The following is a 17545-nucleotide window of genomic DNA, read 5'->3' as shown; positions in this document are numbered from 1 at the left end:
GTATACAATGTCTGCAGGATTTTATATTCCCAGTATACAATGTCTGCAGCCCTGTTCCTCCTCTGTCTCCTCTGCAATGTTGTGGCCCTTATACCCCATTACTGTCTTACCTTGTACAATGTATCGTTACTGTTATTTTATTTTATGTGCGGCCCAAACCAAATTTTCATCTTCTAATGTGGCCCAGGGAAGGTGAAAGGTTGGACACCCTTGATGTAGGGTCTCCTGCTTGGGCGGGGGGTTGGACTAGATGACCTACAAGGTCTCTTCCAACTCTGTTAATCTGTTATCTGTTACCCGCTGTAGAATCCCCAGATGCCTAACGATCAATTGCATTTAAATCAATGGCTTTACTGGGAACTGCAGCTTTTCAAGCCATCTTTAAAAGTTTGCCTAGAAGACACTTAAAAAGTTAATGTCAAAAGGATGCAAAGAGATCCTTCCTGTCCGTGTAATTTCATTTATTTGGAAAGTTTTGTAGGGATGCCTGCCGTATCTTAACTGAGCATTTTCTCCTCTGGATTTCCAAAAGGTTTGATTCAAGAGTTTCAGAGAAATCCAAAGTCAGAGTCTGCTTTTGTATTTTGCGCAAACACAAACCTGTTTAACCGGTGACAGGGAAATGCAGCCTAGGCAAATATATGTGGGACGCCAGTGTGCTTGTGTGTGTGTGCGTTAACGAAACAAAATAATCCGGGATTGCATTTGATAATTCCTGTTTGAGGAAGGGACTTGGGAGGGAGATGGCTTGTTCTCTCTTTGTTTTTTTATGCGTTTTATATAAATTCCCTCCGATTTCACCCTCTTTACGCTGTGAACTTCACATTCAGTAGAGTTTCAGGTGGCCAGATACTTTATCTATAATCTCAGCCGGTCCAGGCCCAATGCCCAAAACAGTCCGGGAGCCTGGAGCTATTTGTGTGCGGCCGGCATCCTGGATTAAGCTCACGATCAAGCCGAGCCCTTTGGCCTCGTTTAAAAGCTGAACCAGAGTCTCCTCGTCAGGCGCCTTGAGGACTACCTTGGGCTGTCCACAATATTCCCACTGCTTCAGAAGTTCCGGATTTCGGTGGTGGACTTGCTTATAGGCCGAAACAGCAGCGTGGGCGCATTGGGCCGCTACTTTGCCCTTGCCCATCTTCAGGTCATTCCGGACGATGATCACCATCTTGAATTCTCCGTACTCGCCCATGATGCTGGCTTCGTTGCCCAGCTCGTTGGCTATCATGGTCAGTCTGGATTTGGCCGGACGGAAGAGCCGAGCTCGTATGCTCCAGCCCAAGCATACCCCACAGGTGACGCCAGCAATTAAGCCAAAAACCCCAGGCCTAGCCAGGTAATCCATCGCTCATCTGGAGAAGGAAGAGAAACACAAGTCGGAACGTTAGGAAAGTTTTAAGCTCTGGCCCTCGTGAGCCAGCAGTGTGAAGCAGCAACCAAAAAAGCTAATGCAACCCTAAGTTGCATTAACACAGGGATTCAGTCAAGATCAAGGGAGGTACTAATACCACCACTCTATAAAGCCTTAGTAAGACCACACCTAGAGTACTGCATCCAGTTTTGGTCAGCACATTATAAAAAAGATGTTGAGACTCTACAAAAAGTACAGAGAAAAGCAACCAAGAGGATTAGGGGACTGGAGACGAAAACATATGAACAACGGTTACAGGAACTGGGCATGGCTAGTCTAGTGAAGAGAAGGACCAGGGGAGACAGGATAGCGGTCTTCCAATATTTGAGGGGCTGCCACAGAGAGGAGGAAGGGGTCAAGCTATTTTCTAAAGCGTCTATAGGCCAGACAAGGAATAATGGATGGGAACTGAACAAGGAGAGATTCAACTTGGAAATGAGGAGAAACTTTCTGACAGTGAGAACAATCAACCAATGGAACAGAAGTTGCCCTCGGAAGTTGTGGGAGCGCCATCACTTGAGACTTTCAAGAAGAGATTGGACTCCCCTCTGTCAGAAATGGTGTAGGGTCTCCCGCTTGGGCGGGGGGTTGGACTAGATGACTTACAAGGTCCCTTCCAACTCTGATTATCTGTTATCTGTTAGTCTAAACCTATTTTGTGCTTGGAGATTCCACTAGTCTTCGAGTTACAACTGTTCGCTTAGTGAACATTTTAAATTAACAGCAGCACTGGAAAAAAAATGACTTTTGGGCATTTTTCACATTTATGACTGTTGCAACATCCCAGGGTCTAGTGATCAAAATTCAGACACTTGGAGAAAGAACAAACTGAATATTATATGACATGGGAGCAGGGTTGCCAGATCGCAGTTTGGCTCTGCGGCCAAACTCAAGTCAAAATACGGCCAAATTATTTTTTGCTCATGGTGACGCGCATGCGCGAGGGAAGGAGAGCTCGGGATGGGTGGGGAAGCCGAGGGGCGTGGCGTTGGAACGAGCTGTAATAGGAATGGGTGTGGTGTTGATGGAGGAGGAGCCGCCCCTGCTCGGGTCACAGGCGGGAAGGGGGCGTGGCCGGGCACCAAGGTCCCGAAGGGGTGTGTGACGGGAGTTGAGAGGAAGCGGGCGTGTCGGAGAACTGAGAGGACGCGCTTGTCTTCCTTTTGCTCATGGTGACGCGCATGCGCGAGGGAAGGAGAGCGCCAGAGGACGCGCTTGTCCTCCTTTTGCTCATGGTGACGTGCATGCGCGAGGGAAGGAGAGCGGCTGGGTTGCCATCTGGCCAATTTCACGGCCAAGCAACTTTCGTATGGCCAAATAAATTTGGCCGGAGACCTCATTTTCTCATGGCCAAGCAGATAGAAATACGGCCAGATTTCTCGAATTTGGCCAGAAAAACGGCCAGATGGCAACCCTGCGATGGGAGCTATTTTATGGATGGTTGGAGAATAAAAATAGAAGTGAGAAATAAATGGAGATTAGTGAAATAAAGAATATATGTGAAGATAGAGAGGTAAACGATATGATGATTATTATATATGATTGTTAAGATTACCATAGCTAATATATTTTCGTTAGAAGATATGTTAGGAGGGAGAAATGAATAGTTATAATGTTTATTATTATTGTAAGATTAGAGAATTATTATCAATGTCACGAATATTGTACATTTTGATTGTAATAGCACAGAGACTTTTCTACCCAGACGACACACTGTTTAATGGAAGATGATATGTTCAAGTTAAAAGAAAATAAAAAACTTATTAAAAAAAGTTCATACGCTTGGCAACTCGTTCATATTTATGACGGTTACAGTGTCTTGAGGTCATGAGATCACCTTTTTCAATCTTCCAACAAGCAAAGTCAACAGGAAAGCCTGATTTGCTTAATAACCATGTTACTAAGTTTTAACAGATTAACAGAGTTGGAAGGGACCTTGTAGGTCATCTAGTCCAACCCCCTGCTGCCCAAGCAGGAGACCCTACTGACACCATTTCTGACTTTAGCAACTGCAGTGATTCACTTAACAACCGTGGCAAGAAAAGTGCTAAAATGGGGCAAATTTCACCTACCTGCCTCGCTTAGCAACAGAAATTTTGGGTTCAATTGTGGTTGTAAGTTGAGGACTACCTGTTCATTAATTTAACTTTAAGAATACCAACAGAACATGCAATGTTGATATATTTGGCTGAACTCTCTTGAAAATGGAGATGACAACATATTGGAGTTCAGCACTGATGTCTACAGAAGACAGTCACAAAATATTTACAAATATTCTAAACGCCTTGAATGCCTTTGGTTACAACATTGTATCTTATTAATGCTAGCAAAGATTTAAGTACTTAATTCTGAGGGGTCTTTGGTGTTTTCATTTCAAACCTGAACTAAAAATATTCTCCACCTATTCTCCTTACAATTATACATATAGTCCTCCATTTACAACTGTTCATTTAGTGACCACTTGAAATTACAGCAGCACTGAAAAAGGGACTCACAACCAGGAGTGGGATTCTACCAGGTCGGACTGGCTCTATAGAACTGGCAAATTGTGCCACTGGCTGGCCCTGCCCTGCCCACTCACTCCTTACCTGGCATGCACACCATCAAACTTGCCTGCTAAGTTGCTATTTTTCCTTTTTTCCACCCGACCATCAGCTGTTCTGCTGTGCCAGGAGATTTAGATTAGCTAGAAAGCAGGAAATTGTTGCATTTCTTGCTTTCTAGTTAATCTAAAAGAAGAGCTGAAGCTTCCTTAGGACTGAAGCTTCTATTTTTCAGTGGACTCAGGTAGCAGATTGCAGATATATAGATCTCTAAGTGAATCTGTGATTCTGTGAGCAACTCAATCTGCCTGCCTGCTTTGCCTGATTTTGGGTAAAAGTTGCTCTTTTTTAAAATAAAAAATTAAATATTTACATAAATATTTACAATATTTATACACAAGCCACGCCCATCCACTCACATGACCACCAAGCCACACCCAGAAATTAGGCCACCCCCACAGAAATGGTTAAGAAATTTGAATGCCACCCCTGCTCACAACTGATCCTCGCACTTAAAGACCACTGCAGCATCCCCATGGTCACGCGATCAGAATTTGAACATTTGGCAACTAGCATGTATTTATAATGATTGCAGTGTCCCAGGGTCATGTGATGGCCATTTCTGACTTTCCCAGATTCTGAGAAGCAAAATCAATGGAGCCAGATGTGCTTAATGACTGCATGATTCACTTAACAGCACTGATTTCCTTAACAACCATGGGAAAAAAAGACAGAAAACTGGGCACAATTCAGTTTAAACCCCACTTGTTTAGAACAGAAATTCTGGTCCCAATTCTGGTCGTAAATCAAGGACTACCGATATGGACACTATTAGAATTACATATTAATATAACGAATGAAACAATTTGTTGTATAAATCCTTAAACCCATATAAATCTACTGTATAAATACAAAAGGCCTGGTGGCGCAGTATTTAGAATGCAGTATTGCAGGCTAACGCTGCCGACTGCCAGCAGTTCGATCCTGACCAGCTCAAGTTGACTCAGCCTTCCACCTTTCCGAGGTGAGTAAAATGAGGATCCTGATTGTTGGGGGCAAGATCCTGACTCTATAAAGCACTTAGAAAGAGCTGTAAATCTATCACTAATCTATTGCTAATCTATTACTCTCTCCTTTTTTAAAGTTTGTTTTGTGCTTGTTTTTAGATTGTAATTTCGTCTGATACTAAGTATACTCACCATCATCCTATGTGGATATAGTTGCTTCTCTCTTTTACCATTTTTTTAAATTTCAGAAGACTATTGTGACATCTTAAAAATCAATCCATTCTTGACAGCCAAAGGATTATAATTCAGTGCGGGAATTAAAGTTGCTGAGGCATTTTCTCTCCTGATGAAGAGCACCACCACTTAAGAGGGATGTTAACAGGCATACAGGAAGTCTTACAACAGTTCGATAAATGTCCGTTCAAAGTTACAAGAGCACTGAAAAAAGCGACACGACCGTTTTTGACACTTATGACTGTTGCAGCATCCCCATGGTCACGTGATTTACAATCGGACGCTTGACCACTGACTCCCATTTATGATGGTTGCAGTGCCCCAGGGTCATGTGATTATTCATCTTTTGCAATCTTCTAACAAGGAAAGTCAAAAACCAGATTCACTTAAAAACTGTGTTTCTGGTTTAAGAACTGCAGTGATTTGCTTAATAAACATGGCGAGAAAAGTTGTAAAAAGGGGTAAAACCCACTTAACAAATGTCTCACTTAGCAACATAAGCTTTTGGCTAAATTGTGGTTGTAATTTGAGGACCACCTGTATTTGTTTGCTCTGTTCTTATACCGAAGCACAGACCAGATTATTTCCCTTCCTAGTGGGCATCCTGGTAGGGACTGGCTGCTCCAAGTCACCACCTGAGCCTTAGTGGCTGCAAAGGGAAGTGGGGCCTAGGCCTTGCCACCACCACACTTTTGCTGTTCCCCATTGAATCCCAATCCTAGTTTTCCCTGGAGGCTTTAAAGAAGAGATTGTAGAGGCCTTTGATTTGATTCAATTGCCCATAATCTGAATAACTGAATGGAGCTAGCAGAGTGTGGCTAGATGGCCGGATGCCCTTCCTGTCACCAATGCAGAGTTTTCCCCCCCACCCCAGCAGCCATATTCTCATTGTGCCCGGAGAGAGAAATATCTGTCTCTACCCAGGATTGAACTCACAGCCTCCTGATTGTGAGATGAGAAGTCCAAACCTCTTGGCTACCTCACCATTCCATTTGATTGAAATGACATGATAGGGCATTATTTCTCAAGCAAGGCCATTTGAAGGTAGGTGGACTCCAACTCCCAGAATTCCCCGGCCAGCTTTGAGAAACACTTGGTATAGGCTCTCTTGCTCGAGCAGGGGTTGGACTAGAAGACCTCCAAGGTCCCATCCAACTCTATGATTATTATTAAATGCAAAAAAGGCCCCTTCGAAAGGCGGCAGGTCGTTCCACTGCTCTCTACCTGCTCCCCCGCCCCTTCTTCTTCCTCCGGCTCCACGTCGCCTCCCCCACGCTCCCGCCGGCGTCACGCTCCGTGACGTCACAAACAACCCAGCCAATCGCGGCGCGGCGCGTGCCGAATCGGAACGCCGACCCCGCCAAGGGCGGGGCGCGTGAGCGGCAAACTCGACCAATCGCCTTTCTCCTTCCCTTCAGAGCCGCGCGCCGCTAGTGGCCAGGCAGACACCCCACTCAGTCCCTACCCACCCCAAACACCATTTCTCCCCCTTCCTCAATGGGCCGGCCGAGCTGAGGCGACCCTGAATAGGATGAAGGGGAGAAATCAGGGGTGGGGAGTCTTGGGGTTTTAAGCCCTCTTACTTTTTTTTTTCTTTTTTTTTTTTCTTCCCCCCTCCGGCTCGGTTGAAAATCCGCCTCGGCTGTCGCCAGCTGGCAGAAAACCGGAAGCGCAGCCGGCTTCCGGCGAACGAGACCGGAAGTGACATCATCACCACCTCTTGCTGTATGGGGGCGGGGCTTAAGCAGACAAGTCTTTCCCTCACTTCCCGGTTGGCCCTGGTCCAGGAGGCCGAGCCCGGAGGAGGAGCCGCTTGCGGCGGCCGCGGTAGCAGCCGGAGCAACATCAGCAGCACCACCAGCCTCAGGAGCGGCGGCGAAGAGGTCGGAAGCAGCTGAGGGAACCCCGCGCGTATGTCCGTCCCTGAGCTGACGTAAGTAGCGGCCAAGGCCTGCAGGGAGATGGGGCCCGGCTACGGGTCCCCAGGTGGGTCAAAAGGCACGAATGAATCCCTCGCCGAAGAGCAGAACGAGCCAGCGGTGAAACGATCCCCGCTTTTCCTCCGGGGGGGGCTCGTTCTCCTTCCCCCGCAGGCTCCACATCCCTGGGGCAGTGGGCTTTGGACCGAGGGTCCTCTCCCCTCTCCCTGCCTTCCTCCGAGGAGCCGAAGCCCCTCCAGGTGGCTCTCCGAGGATCCAGCCAAGCTGTCCCCCCACCTTCCCCGATCCTACCGGCTGTCTCTCTGCCCAGACCCCCCTCCTTGCCTCGCTCCCCCGCCCCAAATGGCTCTCACCCCCGATGGGTGCCTCCCGACTGCATGATTCCGATTCGGAATCCAGCTGGAAGGGACCCTGGAGGTCATCTAGTCCAACCCTCGGCTCAAGCGGGAGACCCCGTCCCATTTCGGACACTTGGCAGTCCAGGAATGGAGATACACGCAACTTCGGGAGGCAAAGCGTTCCTTGTTCGGTTGCAAACCTGGTGGGTTTTGTATCTTGAGAGGCAAAAGGCAACGTGTCCCTGCGAAAGAAAGAAAAAAGCCCTTTGAGTTTGTTATGGAGCCCAAACGTATGACAGGGCGAGTAGGGCAGAAATAGAGGAGGGGTTCTTTTGGGGGGGGGGCAGTGTTTCTGTGTCCAGTGATGAGAAATGAAGCTAGATTAAGGCAGAATTAGGAATGGGGCTCCTTGGTGTCAAAAGAAGCCGATCCAGTTGGAAGGAAGGTCTGTGAAGATTCCCTGTGGTCAGGGCCAAAGAGCCACCCCCACATTGGTAGAGATAATTATAGGAAAGAAATCCTTCCATCCTCCACCATTCAATTAGAATTGAAGAAGCTTCTTGGATGAGAAGCGAAATGTCTTCAAGGAAAAACCAAGAAAGTCCAGTTGCCTCTTGGAAAAAAAGCACCTTTGGGACTATTACTATTACCTTTATTGTCAGAGTGCAACATGTGTACAGTGAGATGGGATGAGCCTCCCTTCGTGCACTCCCCCCCCTCAACACAACTCACAGTGAGAACAGAAGCCCCTAACTCAGTCCCAATCTTATTACACTATGTGACTTTGTTGCACAATGCATGGCCCAGCAAGTCTATCATATTTTGTTGACAACCCTGACCTGGATGACTGAGAATCTCCATAGACATATAAGGTGTGGGTGGGGGGGAGCAGTGGGTTTGGATTTTTACATGGTGGGATTGCCTTTTTTGGAAATCTTAGCATGTGTCAATCTCTCTTGCGGGTCCTGCTAGCTCAAAACTGATGGTTCTGTGATCGAGTTCTTGCAGTACCAAGGAGTAGAGATGTGTGAATTGTGACCTACTATTTAATTCTCCACCCCTATGCTGAATTGAAGTTCCTGGCTTTCCCCAATAAAAAATAAATCACATTTTAATTTCATTTCCCTAGTTTAGTGTCGCCAGTCCCTAGGAAATGAGTTTAAACAGGGTTCAGAGGAAGATAAGCAGCTGTGTTCTATGTTTCCCTAACAACTGAAGGCTTAGTTCAGATGGAGTGCTTTTTCCCTTCAGGATCTTCACACCAGATAATTTTCTTCTCTTTACTGTACTCCCCCTAGTGTCGAGATGTTTAGCAGTGATTGAGCCATACTTTGCTACTTGCTTTCCAAGAAAGATCTTTTCCTAAAAATGGGTGAGATTGCAAGTTCGGGATCGGTTTGTATCCAAAGTACATTTGATTAGGTGACAGCTAAAATTGGAATTTTAGCAGTTGCCTAAATCATTTGTGATGGGTAAGATTTGACAATGCACTTGCAATGCAGTGGTGGATTTTTTACTCTTCTCTGTGTGTATTAACCGTTTTAAAATTCTGAAGGTTCATAATTGTAAAACTCGCTTATGGAACTTTGGGAAATAGTTAGAAAGGACTAAGAAACGTGGCTTGAGAACACGAGATTGTGTTCTTATATTTGGACCACAGTAAATCACATTAAATCCTTACTGCTTCTGCTTTGTAGTTTGAAGTATATCGCAACTGCTGGACGTTTATGGAATTTTAAAAATGTAATTGCTCTCTGGTGTTCAAAGTCTCGTTCCAGGTTGTCAAAAGTTCTGTGTACGTATGTATTTTCATGTAAAACACAGTTCACCCGTTACTTCTTTCTGAGCTCATTTGTTATTTATTGAGATCTTTCCTTTTTAAAAAAAATTTCTATGTAGAGAATCTGAATTTTGATTGCTGCTTAGTTGTGCGGTAGGTAAATTAGGATTTAGCTCATCCCTTGTACTGGACGTAGATAAACCTGCTTGCTGATTCATACATTATGCTAAGGAACAAGATAGTTAAGATCTAAGGTAGCTTAGCAGAAAGAATCAGAATAGAGCTGGACGGGAATAGGTCTTCTAGTCCAACCCCATGCTCAAGCAGGAGATCCTATACCATTCCAGACAAGTGGCTGTTCAGTCTCTTCTTAAAAACCTCCAGATGAAACACCCACAATTTCTGGAGGCATGCTGTTCCACTGGTTAATTATCCTCACTGTTAAAAAGTTCCTCCTTAGTTCCAGGTTGCTTCTCTCCTTGGTTAGTTTCCATCCATTGTTTCTTGTTTTGCCTTCTGGTGCTTTGGAGAATAGCTTGACTCCCTCTTCTTTGGGGCAGCCCCTCAGATACTGGAATACTGCTGTTATGTCCACCCTAGTCCTTCTTTTCTCTAGACTGGCCAAACCCAAATCCTGCAACTGTTCTTCATATGATTTTAGTCTCCAGTCCCCTAATCATCCTGGTTACTCTTCTCTGTACTTTTTCCAAAGTCTCAACATCTTTTTTGCAATGTGGTGACCAAAACTGGATACAGTATTCCAGGTATGGCCTTACCAAGGCTTTATAAAGCAGTACTACCCCTCTACATATCAGCCTTTGGTAACCATTTCACTGTTCTCTGAATTGTACCACCAGAATTCAGTGGTGCATTTTTCCCTCTCAAACTGGAGATAACCGTATTCTCCTTCTCTTCCTCCTCCTCCTCCTGAACTAAAACAAATGATTCTGCCTACTCCAGCAACATCACTGAATCACTAAGACTACAGGTAGTCCCTGACTTACGAACACAATTGAGTCCAACATTTCTGTTCCTGTTAAGTGGATTTTGCCCCATTTTAAGACCTTTCTTGCCACAGTTGTTAAAGGAATCACTGCAGTTGTTGGTAACACCGTCGTTAAATGAATCTGGCTTCCCCATTGACTTTGTCAGAAGGTTGCAAAAGGGGATCACATGACCCCAGGACATTGCAACCATGAATACATGCCAGTTGCCAAGCATCCGAATTTTGATCACATGTGACCAAGAGGGCTGCTTCAATGGTTGTGTGAAAAACAGTCATAAGTCATTTTTTTTCAGTGCTTCGAATGGTCGCTAAACTAACTGTTGTAAGTCGAGGACGACCTGTAAAAGATCTGCCCTAATTACAGAGAAGCTATGCCCGGTGTCCTAGAACCAGATATAATGCGAACTCAGTTGCAGTTTTGTCTGCCTTCATTTATAGCTTTGTGTTACATATTAATCCACTGGTAGTTATTTGTTAAAACTTGTCCTAGAAAACCAGGTCACTGAACAGTTTCAGGCAGATATCCCTGTTTCTGGCCAATGCATCTACACAGTGCACTTTTTTTTAAACTGTTATGGGACCATTTAGCATTTAAAGTACTTAATCGTACAAGATGATGTTAATAATACTCTTAAAAGTAACAGCAATGATTCTGATAATGGTGATGTGCTTGGAAATTAGCTAATGTCAGGAGTGAATGACCAGGCTCACAGGTGAAGGGTTCAAATTAATTGACTTATTACTAAAAGGCTATGCGCTGGAATCTTTTCAACTAATGGTTAGCACTTGGTTAGAGTTAGATAGCAGTCAATGGCAGTCAAGAGAGGGTTGGGCTTATTTCATTTGCGGCTACATAGTGATTCTAGACTGATCGTTCTTGCCACTCCTTCTCTTGCACCCAATATATTAAAATAGCCAAAATCAGCTTAGATGCATAAGAGACATGTATGCTAATGTGATGATTGCTAGTTTGAGAAATAGCATCTGAAAATCAGAACAGTAATTAGCAATATCAATAGCACTTGGACTTATATACCGCTTCACAGTGCTTTACAGCCATCTCTAAGCAGTTTACAGAGTCAGCCTCTTTCCCCCCAGCAATCTGGGTTCTCATTTTACCCACCTCGGAAGGATGGAAGGCTGAGTCAACCTTGAATCAGTCAGGATCGAACTGCTGGCAGTGGGCAGAGTTAGCCTGCAATAATAATAATAGCGCTTAGACTTATATACCGCTTTACAGCCATCTCTAAGTGGCTTATAGAATCAGCGTCTTTCCCCCAGCAATCTAGGTCCTCGTTTTACCCACCTCGGAAGGATGGAAGGCTGAGTCAACCTTGAGCCTGGTGGGATTTGAACTGCCAAATTGCAGCCAGCCGGCAGAAGTAGCTTGCAGTACTGCAGTCTAACCACTGCGCCACTGGGGCTCAACCTTTCCCAAAATTCAGTATTTGTCGTCGTTCCCCAGGAATGCTGGCCTGTTCTGAAGGACTGTTGTGGATCATTCCCTCCCGCTCCCCTCATATTAGAGGAATATAGCTTTCAGCTCTTAAAGAATTGCTCATGTGCTAAATGCTCTTATAGCAAGGCTTTAAAGAGAGAGAGAACTCATCATGCTCTTATGAAAATACTGTAGTTTGGGCCAAATCTTTGTTGAATGTACACACTCTGTCCCAAGGTGTAAACAGTCACACGAGTGGGTGTAAGCTATATTTGTGTCCTCATTTGTCTTCTGTTAACCATATTGGTTAATATGAAGAAGTTTTTCAAAAGTAACTTCAGGGAGTCCTGGACTTAGGACCCCAATTTCTGTTGCTAAGCGAGACAGTTGTTTGGTGAGTTCTGCCCCATTTTGCTTCCTTTCTTGACACGGCTGTTAAGTGAATCCCTGAAGTTTTTAAGTTAGTAATACGGTTGTTAAGTGAACCTGGCTTCCCCATTGACTTTGCTTGTCAGAAGTTTGCAAAAGGGACACAGCAATGGTCATAAATATGAGTCGATTGCCAAGCATACGAATGTAAATCATGTGACCATGGGGATGCTGCAACGGTCATAAGCGTGAACAGTGGTTGTAACTGTGAAAAACGGTCATAAGTCACATTTGTCAGTGCCTTTATAACTTTGAACAGTCACGAAACAAACTGTTGTAAGTCAAAGACTATTTATACTAGTCATTAAGTGATTTGGGTATGATTTTTTTTTTTTTTTTTGACAAGCATGAAAATTGTTATCCAGAAGGAAAGAAATCCAAGAAAAAAACCCTGCAGGGTTTAGTTTGGGGAAATCATGCATCAGATTGCATCAGATTCACCTAAAACTCTTCTGCCACATGCATCTAGATAGGGGAGGTCAGAGCTCCCATTATTCCTAGCAAAATAAACAAAAATGGAAATGCTGAAACAGCCAACAGCCATTGTAGCTGAGAATGTGATGGCTTGTAACTCAGCTCTCAAGGGCATTGTGATAGGGAATAACTTAAACATACTTCCAAGTGAGTTCATAAGGCTCTCATTCCTCCACAAGGGATATGAACTGTTCCCAGACTAATCAATTTCTGAGCATTGCATTAGCCTGCTTTCTGAGGTTTATTTACATTTTGTTTTTCTTCCATAATATAACCCTAAACCCAAAGTAGGTACAGATAGTCCTTGAGTTATGACCATAAGGGAAGCTGTCCTTCAAAGTAGTGAAATAGGTCAGTCACGTGCCTGACCAGATTTTATGATTTATTTATTTTTTAATGTGGTGGTTGTAAGTGAGAATTTGGCAGTTTTTAAAAGTGAACCCATTGTTTGCTATGGCTGTCAACTCATAAAACATTCTTATGCCTGTTTTAGTAGTTGCCGTAAAAGTGGGGGGGGCGGGGAGGGAGGAAATCTGGAAGAGCAATGCAGCTGTTTGAAAGCAAAAGTATATTCCAACTCTTTATCTTTAAAAGATTGTCAGTAAAATACCAGAGATTTTGCCCGGGAATATATTTAATTGAAGAATGTGAATGATGACACCCAGCTTGTGAATGTGCTCAATTGGAGAATCTGATTTATGACACACCCAGGGGGGAAACAAGGTCACAGGGGACTGTAAATGACGTAGGCCAAAGTTGGCTTTATACAGGGCAGTGCCAGTATTTCGCCTCTAATGAATCCTTTGGAGTTTTTTGAAGTTTGGCTCGAGAATCAGGATTTAATTAGGGCAATTGCTGGAACCCCAACAATGGTGAAGTTTCGCTGAAACTTGGAGATAAATTCTGATTTTGTGAACTGCAGTTACACCCCTGTGGGAACAGCTATAAATGCTATATTTCTGAGTGCCTGGAGTGGAGAACGTGAAAACTTCAAATGTTGGTCATAAATCTGCTTTTTCAGGTAGGTTGTAACTTTGAACGGCTGTGAATCATTCATAAGTCAAGCACTACCTGTATTAAAATCTTTTGAAGAGACTTACGATTACAAAGGTAGAATTCATTTACTGCTGAATGCTGTGGAAGGAGCCTGTCCCCTTTATCACATGCTCTATATTAACTGCTAAAAAGTATGAGTAGCCCTCGATTTACAACAGTTCATTTAGTAACTGTTCAAAGTTACAACGGCCCTGAAAAAAAGTGACTTATGACCATTTTTTACACTTACGACCGTTGCAGAATCATCATGATCGTAAGATCAAAATTCGGATGCTTGGCAACTGACTTGTATTTATGACGGTTGCAGTGTCCCGGGGTCATGTGATTCCCTTTTGTGACCTTCTGAAAAACAAAGACATTGGGGAAGCCAGATTCACTTAACGATGTTATTAATAACAACTGCAGCAATTCCTTTAACAACTGTGGCAAAAAAGGTCTTAAAATGGGGCAAAATCCACTTAACGGGAACAGAAATGTTGGGCCCAATTTGTGGTCATAAGTTGAGGACTCCATGTATCCATAAAGTAAGAAATTATGCAGACGTTTGTTGTGTCTATTAAATCAGTCAGCCCAAAGGTATGTTTTGTTTTTACCTTTCCTGATCTGAGGTGTATCCCATTAATTCTTCTGCTGTTTTATGGGTTGGTGCATGGGGAATGTAGCAGATCAAACTGTGATCTCTTCGACTTGTGAGGAACTGGATCCAGCAAGCTAAGTATAGCTTCTCTTGGGAACGGAGAGAGAAAAATAGCCTCTCAGGCTTATTAAAACAGCATTTCTGCAAGCTGCAAATTGGAAGTCCTCTCTCATTTCTTACGGAGAAGCGGCTGGTAAAAGGATGGACATAAATCCGAGTTGGCCTCGACTTACAATTGTTCGTGTGAATGACCATCCAGGGTTTCAAGGGCACTGATGAAAGTGACTTGTGGCTGTTTTTCCATACAAGGGTGGTTTACACGATCAAAATTCAGACGCCTGCGCAACTGGTAGGTGGTGCACACTGGTTATAGATGCTGAGCTTATGAATAGGAAGCTGACAGCCTGGTTGGAGACTTGACCACCATGTGATAGGGTGAGCTGCCGTTCCTTGCCCCGGCTAGCAGTTCGAAAGCATGCGAATGTGAGTAGATAAATAGGTACCACTTCAGTGGGAAGGTAACAGCATTCCATGTGCCTGTGATATATAGTCATGCCAAATGATCACGGAAGCAGCTTCGGACAATGCCGGCTCCCTTGGCTAAGATCAGCACCATCCCCTAGAATCAGACACAGCCCATAGGGATGGAGATAGAGAGATACTGTGTTTCCCCGAAAATAAGACCCTGTCTTATATTTTTTCCCCCCACCAAAAAAGGCACCAGGTCTTATTTTGGGGGGAAATCATCTACTGACTAACTTCATTTGTGTATGTTGCTCCCAGCCTCCTTTTTACTGTCAGAGGCCTTCAGGAATTTCTTCTGCAGCCGGCAAGGCTTTTCTGAAGGCCTCTGCAGCCTATAACTCTGGATCGATCCGGAGCTTTGTCATCAGCTACAGAGGCCCTCAGGAAAGCCTTGCCCGCCTTGCTGGCTGCAAAAGAAATGGGCCGGCAAGGCAGGTGTCTGGGTGTGCGAGGCCTGGCTACGTCCAAAGGTAAATAGGGCAGTTGCACCCCCCACCCCCCCGAATCCCCCCACCCTAGCTTAATTTTTTCCCATCCACTCTGGAGTGGTGGGATCTTAATTAGGGCTTATTTTGGGGGTAGGGCTTATATTGGGCTCCCGTGTAAAAATCAAGCTAGGACTTACTTTCAGGGTAGGTCGTATTTTAGGGGAAACGGGATGGATCGATCTTGAGTCCTTTGCTGTATATGATTGGCAAAACTTCTGGGGCAGTTGCTCTTGGACCACCTGTTGCTCCAAGAGTCACCTAAGGACACACAACTTTCTCTCTCTCTCAGTGCTTTGGGCCGTGATCAGCGTTTGCACTGTACAAGGCCAGATAGCTCTGTCATTTTTGCCTCGGCTGAGAACAGGCAGTTGGGCTTGAATATATGACTTTATGATGACCTGCATATTTCTGGCTCTCTGCATTTCTTTCTTTATCCCGTTTATCTGGCTGCCCATCTCACACGAGGCAGTTCTGGGGTGGCGTACAGCAAAATCAGGAATTACAGGTGGTCCTTGACTTACAACTGTCGTGGAGCCTTCCCGTCACCGTCTTAAGTCGATTTAATGACCTTTTTTTCGCAGCAGATGTAAAGAGGTGGCCACAGTAGTTAAGCAAACTGATGGGGCAGTTTATGGGGGCAGTTTCGCCCAAAACCGGAACTAGATGCTGGGGTTTTTTGGGGCAATACCGTCATAAAACAGAATCACGTGACTGGGGTTACTCCAAATAGCTGTAAATGCCACCTGGGTTGCCAAGGAACCCACATTTAGTCAAGTGCCTTCATGGGTCCCCCCAACCATCACAACTTTAAATCCGGGTCATAAGTAACCCCCAGTTGTAACTTTGAGCAGTCTCTAAGTGACCAGTCATAAGTTGAGGACTACCTGTAGAATGATCTGCAAGAACAGACTAAAAATAATGAAACATGGATTGTGAAAGGGAATGGATGTACCTGCATGATTGGGGCCGGGGGATTTACTGTTAAAAATCCCACATTTTGAGGGATTTCCAGAAGGAATTTCACCGGATTTGCAGGTGGTCCTTAACTTACGATCAAATTGGAGACTGGGATTCCCATTGCTAAGCAAGGTGGTTCTTAAGTGAGATTTTCTGATCTTTTGAGCTGCGGTGGCGCAGTGGTTAGAGTGCAGTACTGCAGTCTACTTCTGCTGACTTCCAGTTGCTGCAATTTGGCAGTTTGAATCTCATCAGGCTCCAGGTTGACTCAGCCTTCCGTCCTTCCGAGGTGGGTAAAATGAGGACCCAGATTGTTGGGGGCAATAGAGGCTGACTCTTAAACCGCTTATAGAGGGCTGTAAAAAGCATCGTGAAGCGGTAAATAAGTCTTTAAGTGCCATTGCGATCTTTTATGCCACAGTTATGAACGGAATTGCTGCAGCTATTAAGCGAATCACATGGTCGTTAAGCGAATCCAACTTCCCTCCCCCGTTGACTTCGCTTGTTGGAAGCTGGCCGTGAAATTGCAAATGGTGATCGCATGATCTGGAGTTGGCTTGCAACCGTCATAAAATACATGCTTGCTTGACCATAGAGGGGATGGGGGAAGTGCAGCGACGGGTCATAAGCATGAGGACCTGTCATAAGTCGCTTTTTCCCAGTGCCCTTGTTAACTTGGAACCGTCACTACTGGTTGCACGTCGAAGGCTGCCTGCATAATAGGCACTTCAGCTGCATTGTAGGAGACTATTTGGGTGTAAGCCACCTTGTGCTTTGGCAAGGACCCAAATGGCCCTGCCCTCTCAGGTGAGGTGGGAGTTTCCCAAATCGCCCTCCTGTCTCAAGAGATCGTGTCCTCAGCCTTTTGATGTTACTGAATTTGCCTTTTTCATTGCCTCTGGTCGTTACTCATTCTTGAACATTTGGTCTGATGTTTTTTGACTGATGCACTGAGAAAAGTTGTTTTATAAAAAAATAATTATGACTATCAAATTCATACGCCCCCCATCGAAGGCCACTTTGAGTGGCTTACAGCAAGATACAGGTCCTCCTCACCTTACCAGTACAATTGAACCCAAAATTTCCATCGCTAAGCAAGAAAGTTAAGTTGAGTTTTCCCCCCAGTCATTTCTGGCAATATTTGTTAGTAATTCGGTTGTTAAGTGAATCTGGCTTCCACGTTTGCTTGTCAGAAGGTCGTAAAAGGGGATCGTATGACCTTAGGACACTGCAACCGTCATAAATATGAGTCAGTTGCCAAGCATCTGGATTTTGATCACAC

At 44.7% G+C, this 17545-nt stretch overlaps 2 protein-coding genes across 9 annotated transcripts in view; one reads left to right on the top strand and one right to left on the bottom strand.

Moving 5' to 3' along the window:
- Positions 1-446: 446 nt before the first annotated feature.
- PTRH2 (peptidyl-tRNA hydrolase 2) lies at positions 447-6893 on the bottom strand. Of its 3 annotated transcripts, none has more exons than XM_026682745.2 (2): positions 6779-6893; positions 447-1352 (listed from the first exon to the last, which is right to left on the bottom strand). In XM_026682745.2, exon 2 carries the CDS (start codon positions 1343-1345, stop codon positions 827-829), a length of 519 nt encoding a protein of 172 aa, XP_026538530.1. In that variant the 5' UTR covers positions 1346-1352; positions 6779-6893; the 3' UTR covers positions 447-826. The 3 variants fall into 3 exon arrangements, with proteins under 3 accessions (XP_026538530.1, XP_026538531.1, XP_087812472.1); XM_026682746.2 differs by lacking the exon at positions 6779-6893 and adding an exon at positions 5154-6461; XM_087956346.1 differs by lacking the exon at positions 6779-6893 and adding an exon at positions 6132-6150.
- Positions 6894-7054: 161 nt separating this feature from the next.
- VMP1 (vacuole membrane protein 1) overlaps positions 7055-17545 on the top strand; it is a 150466-nt gene continuing 139975 nt past the window's right edge. For 4 of the 6 annotated variants that reach the window (XM_087956321.1, XM_087956325.1, XM_087956303.1 and 1 more), the window contains exon 1: positions 7055-7128. The gene's annotated coding sequence lies outside the window, so the exon portion shown is untranslated. Of the gene's footprint in view, positions 7182-13522; positions 13622-17545 lie in introns of those variants that run through there. The other 2 variants (XM_087956313.1, XM_087956307.1) reach the window with 2 other exon arrangements.

This window comes from Notechis scutatus, chromosome 1 (assembly GCF_049901735.1).
Source record: "Notechis scutatus isolate UNSWTSFEM ecotype Mainland chromosome 1, rNotScu1.2, whole genome shotgun sequence".
Lineage (NCBI taxonomy): Eukaryota > Metazoa > Chordata > Lepidosauria > Squamata > Elapidae > Notechis > Notechis scutatus.
The sequence above is the reverse complement of the archived record's forward strand: the minus strand, read 5'-3'. Positions and strand labels throughout refer to the sequence as shown.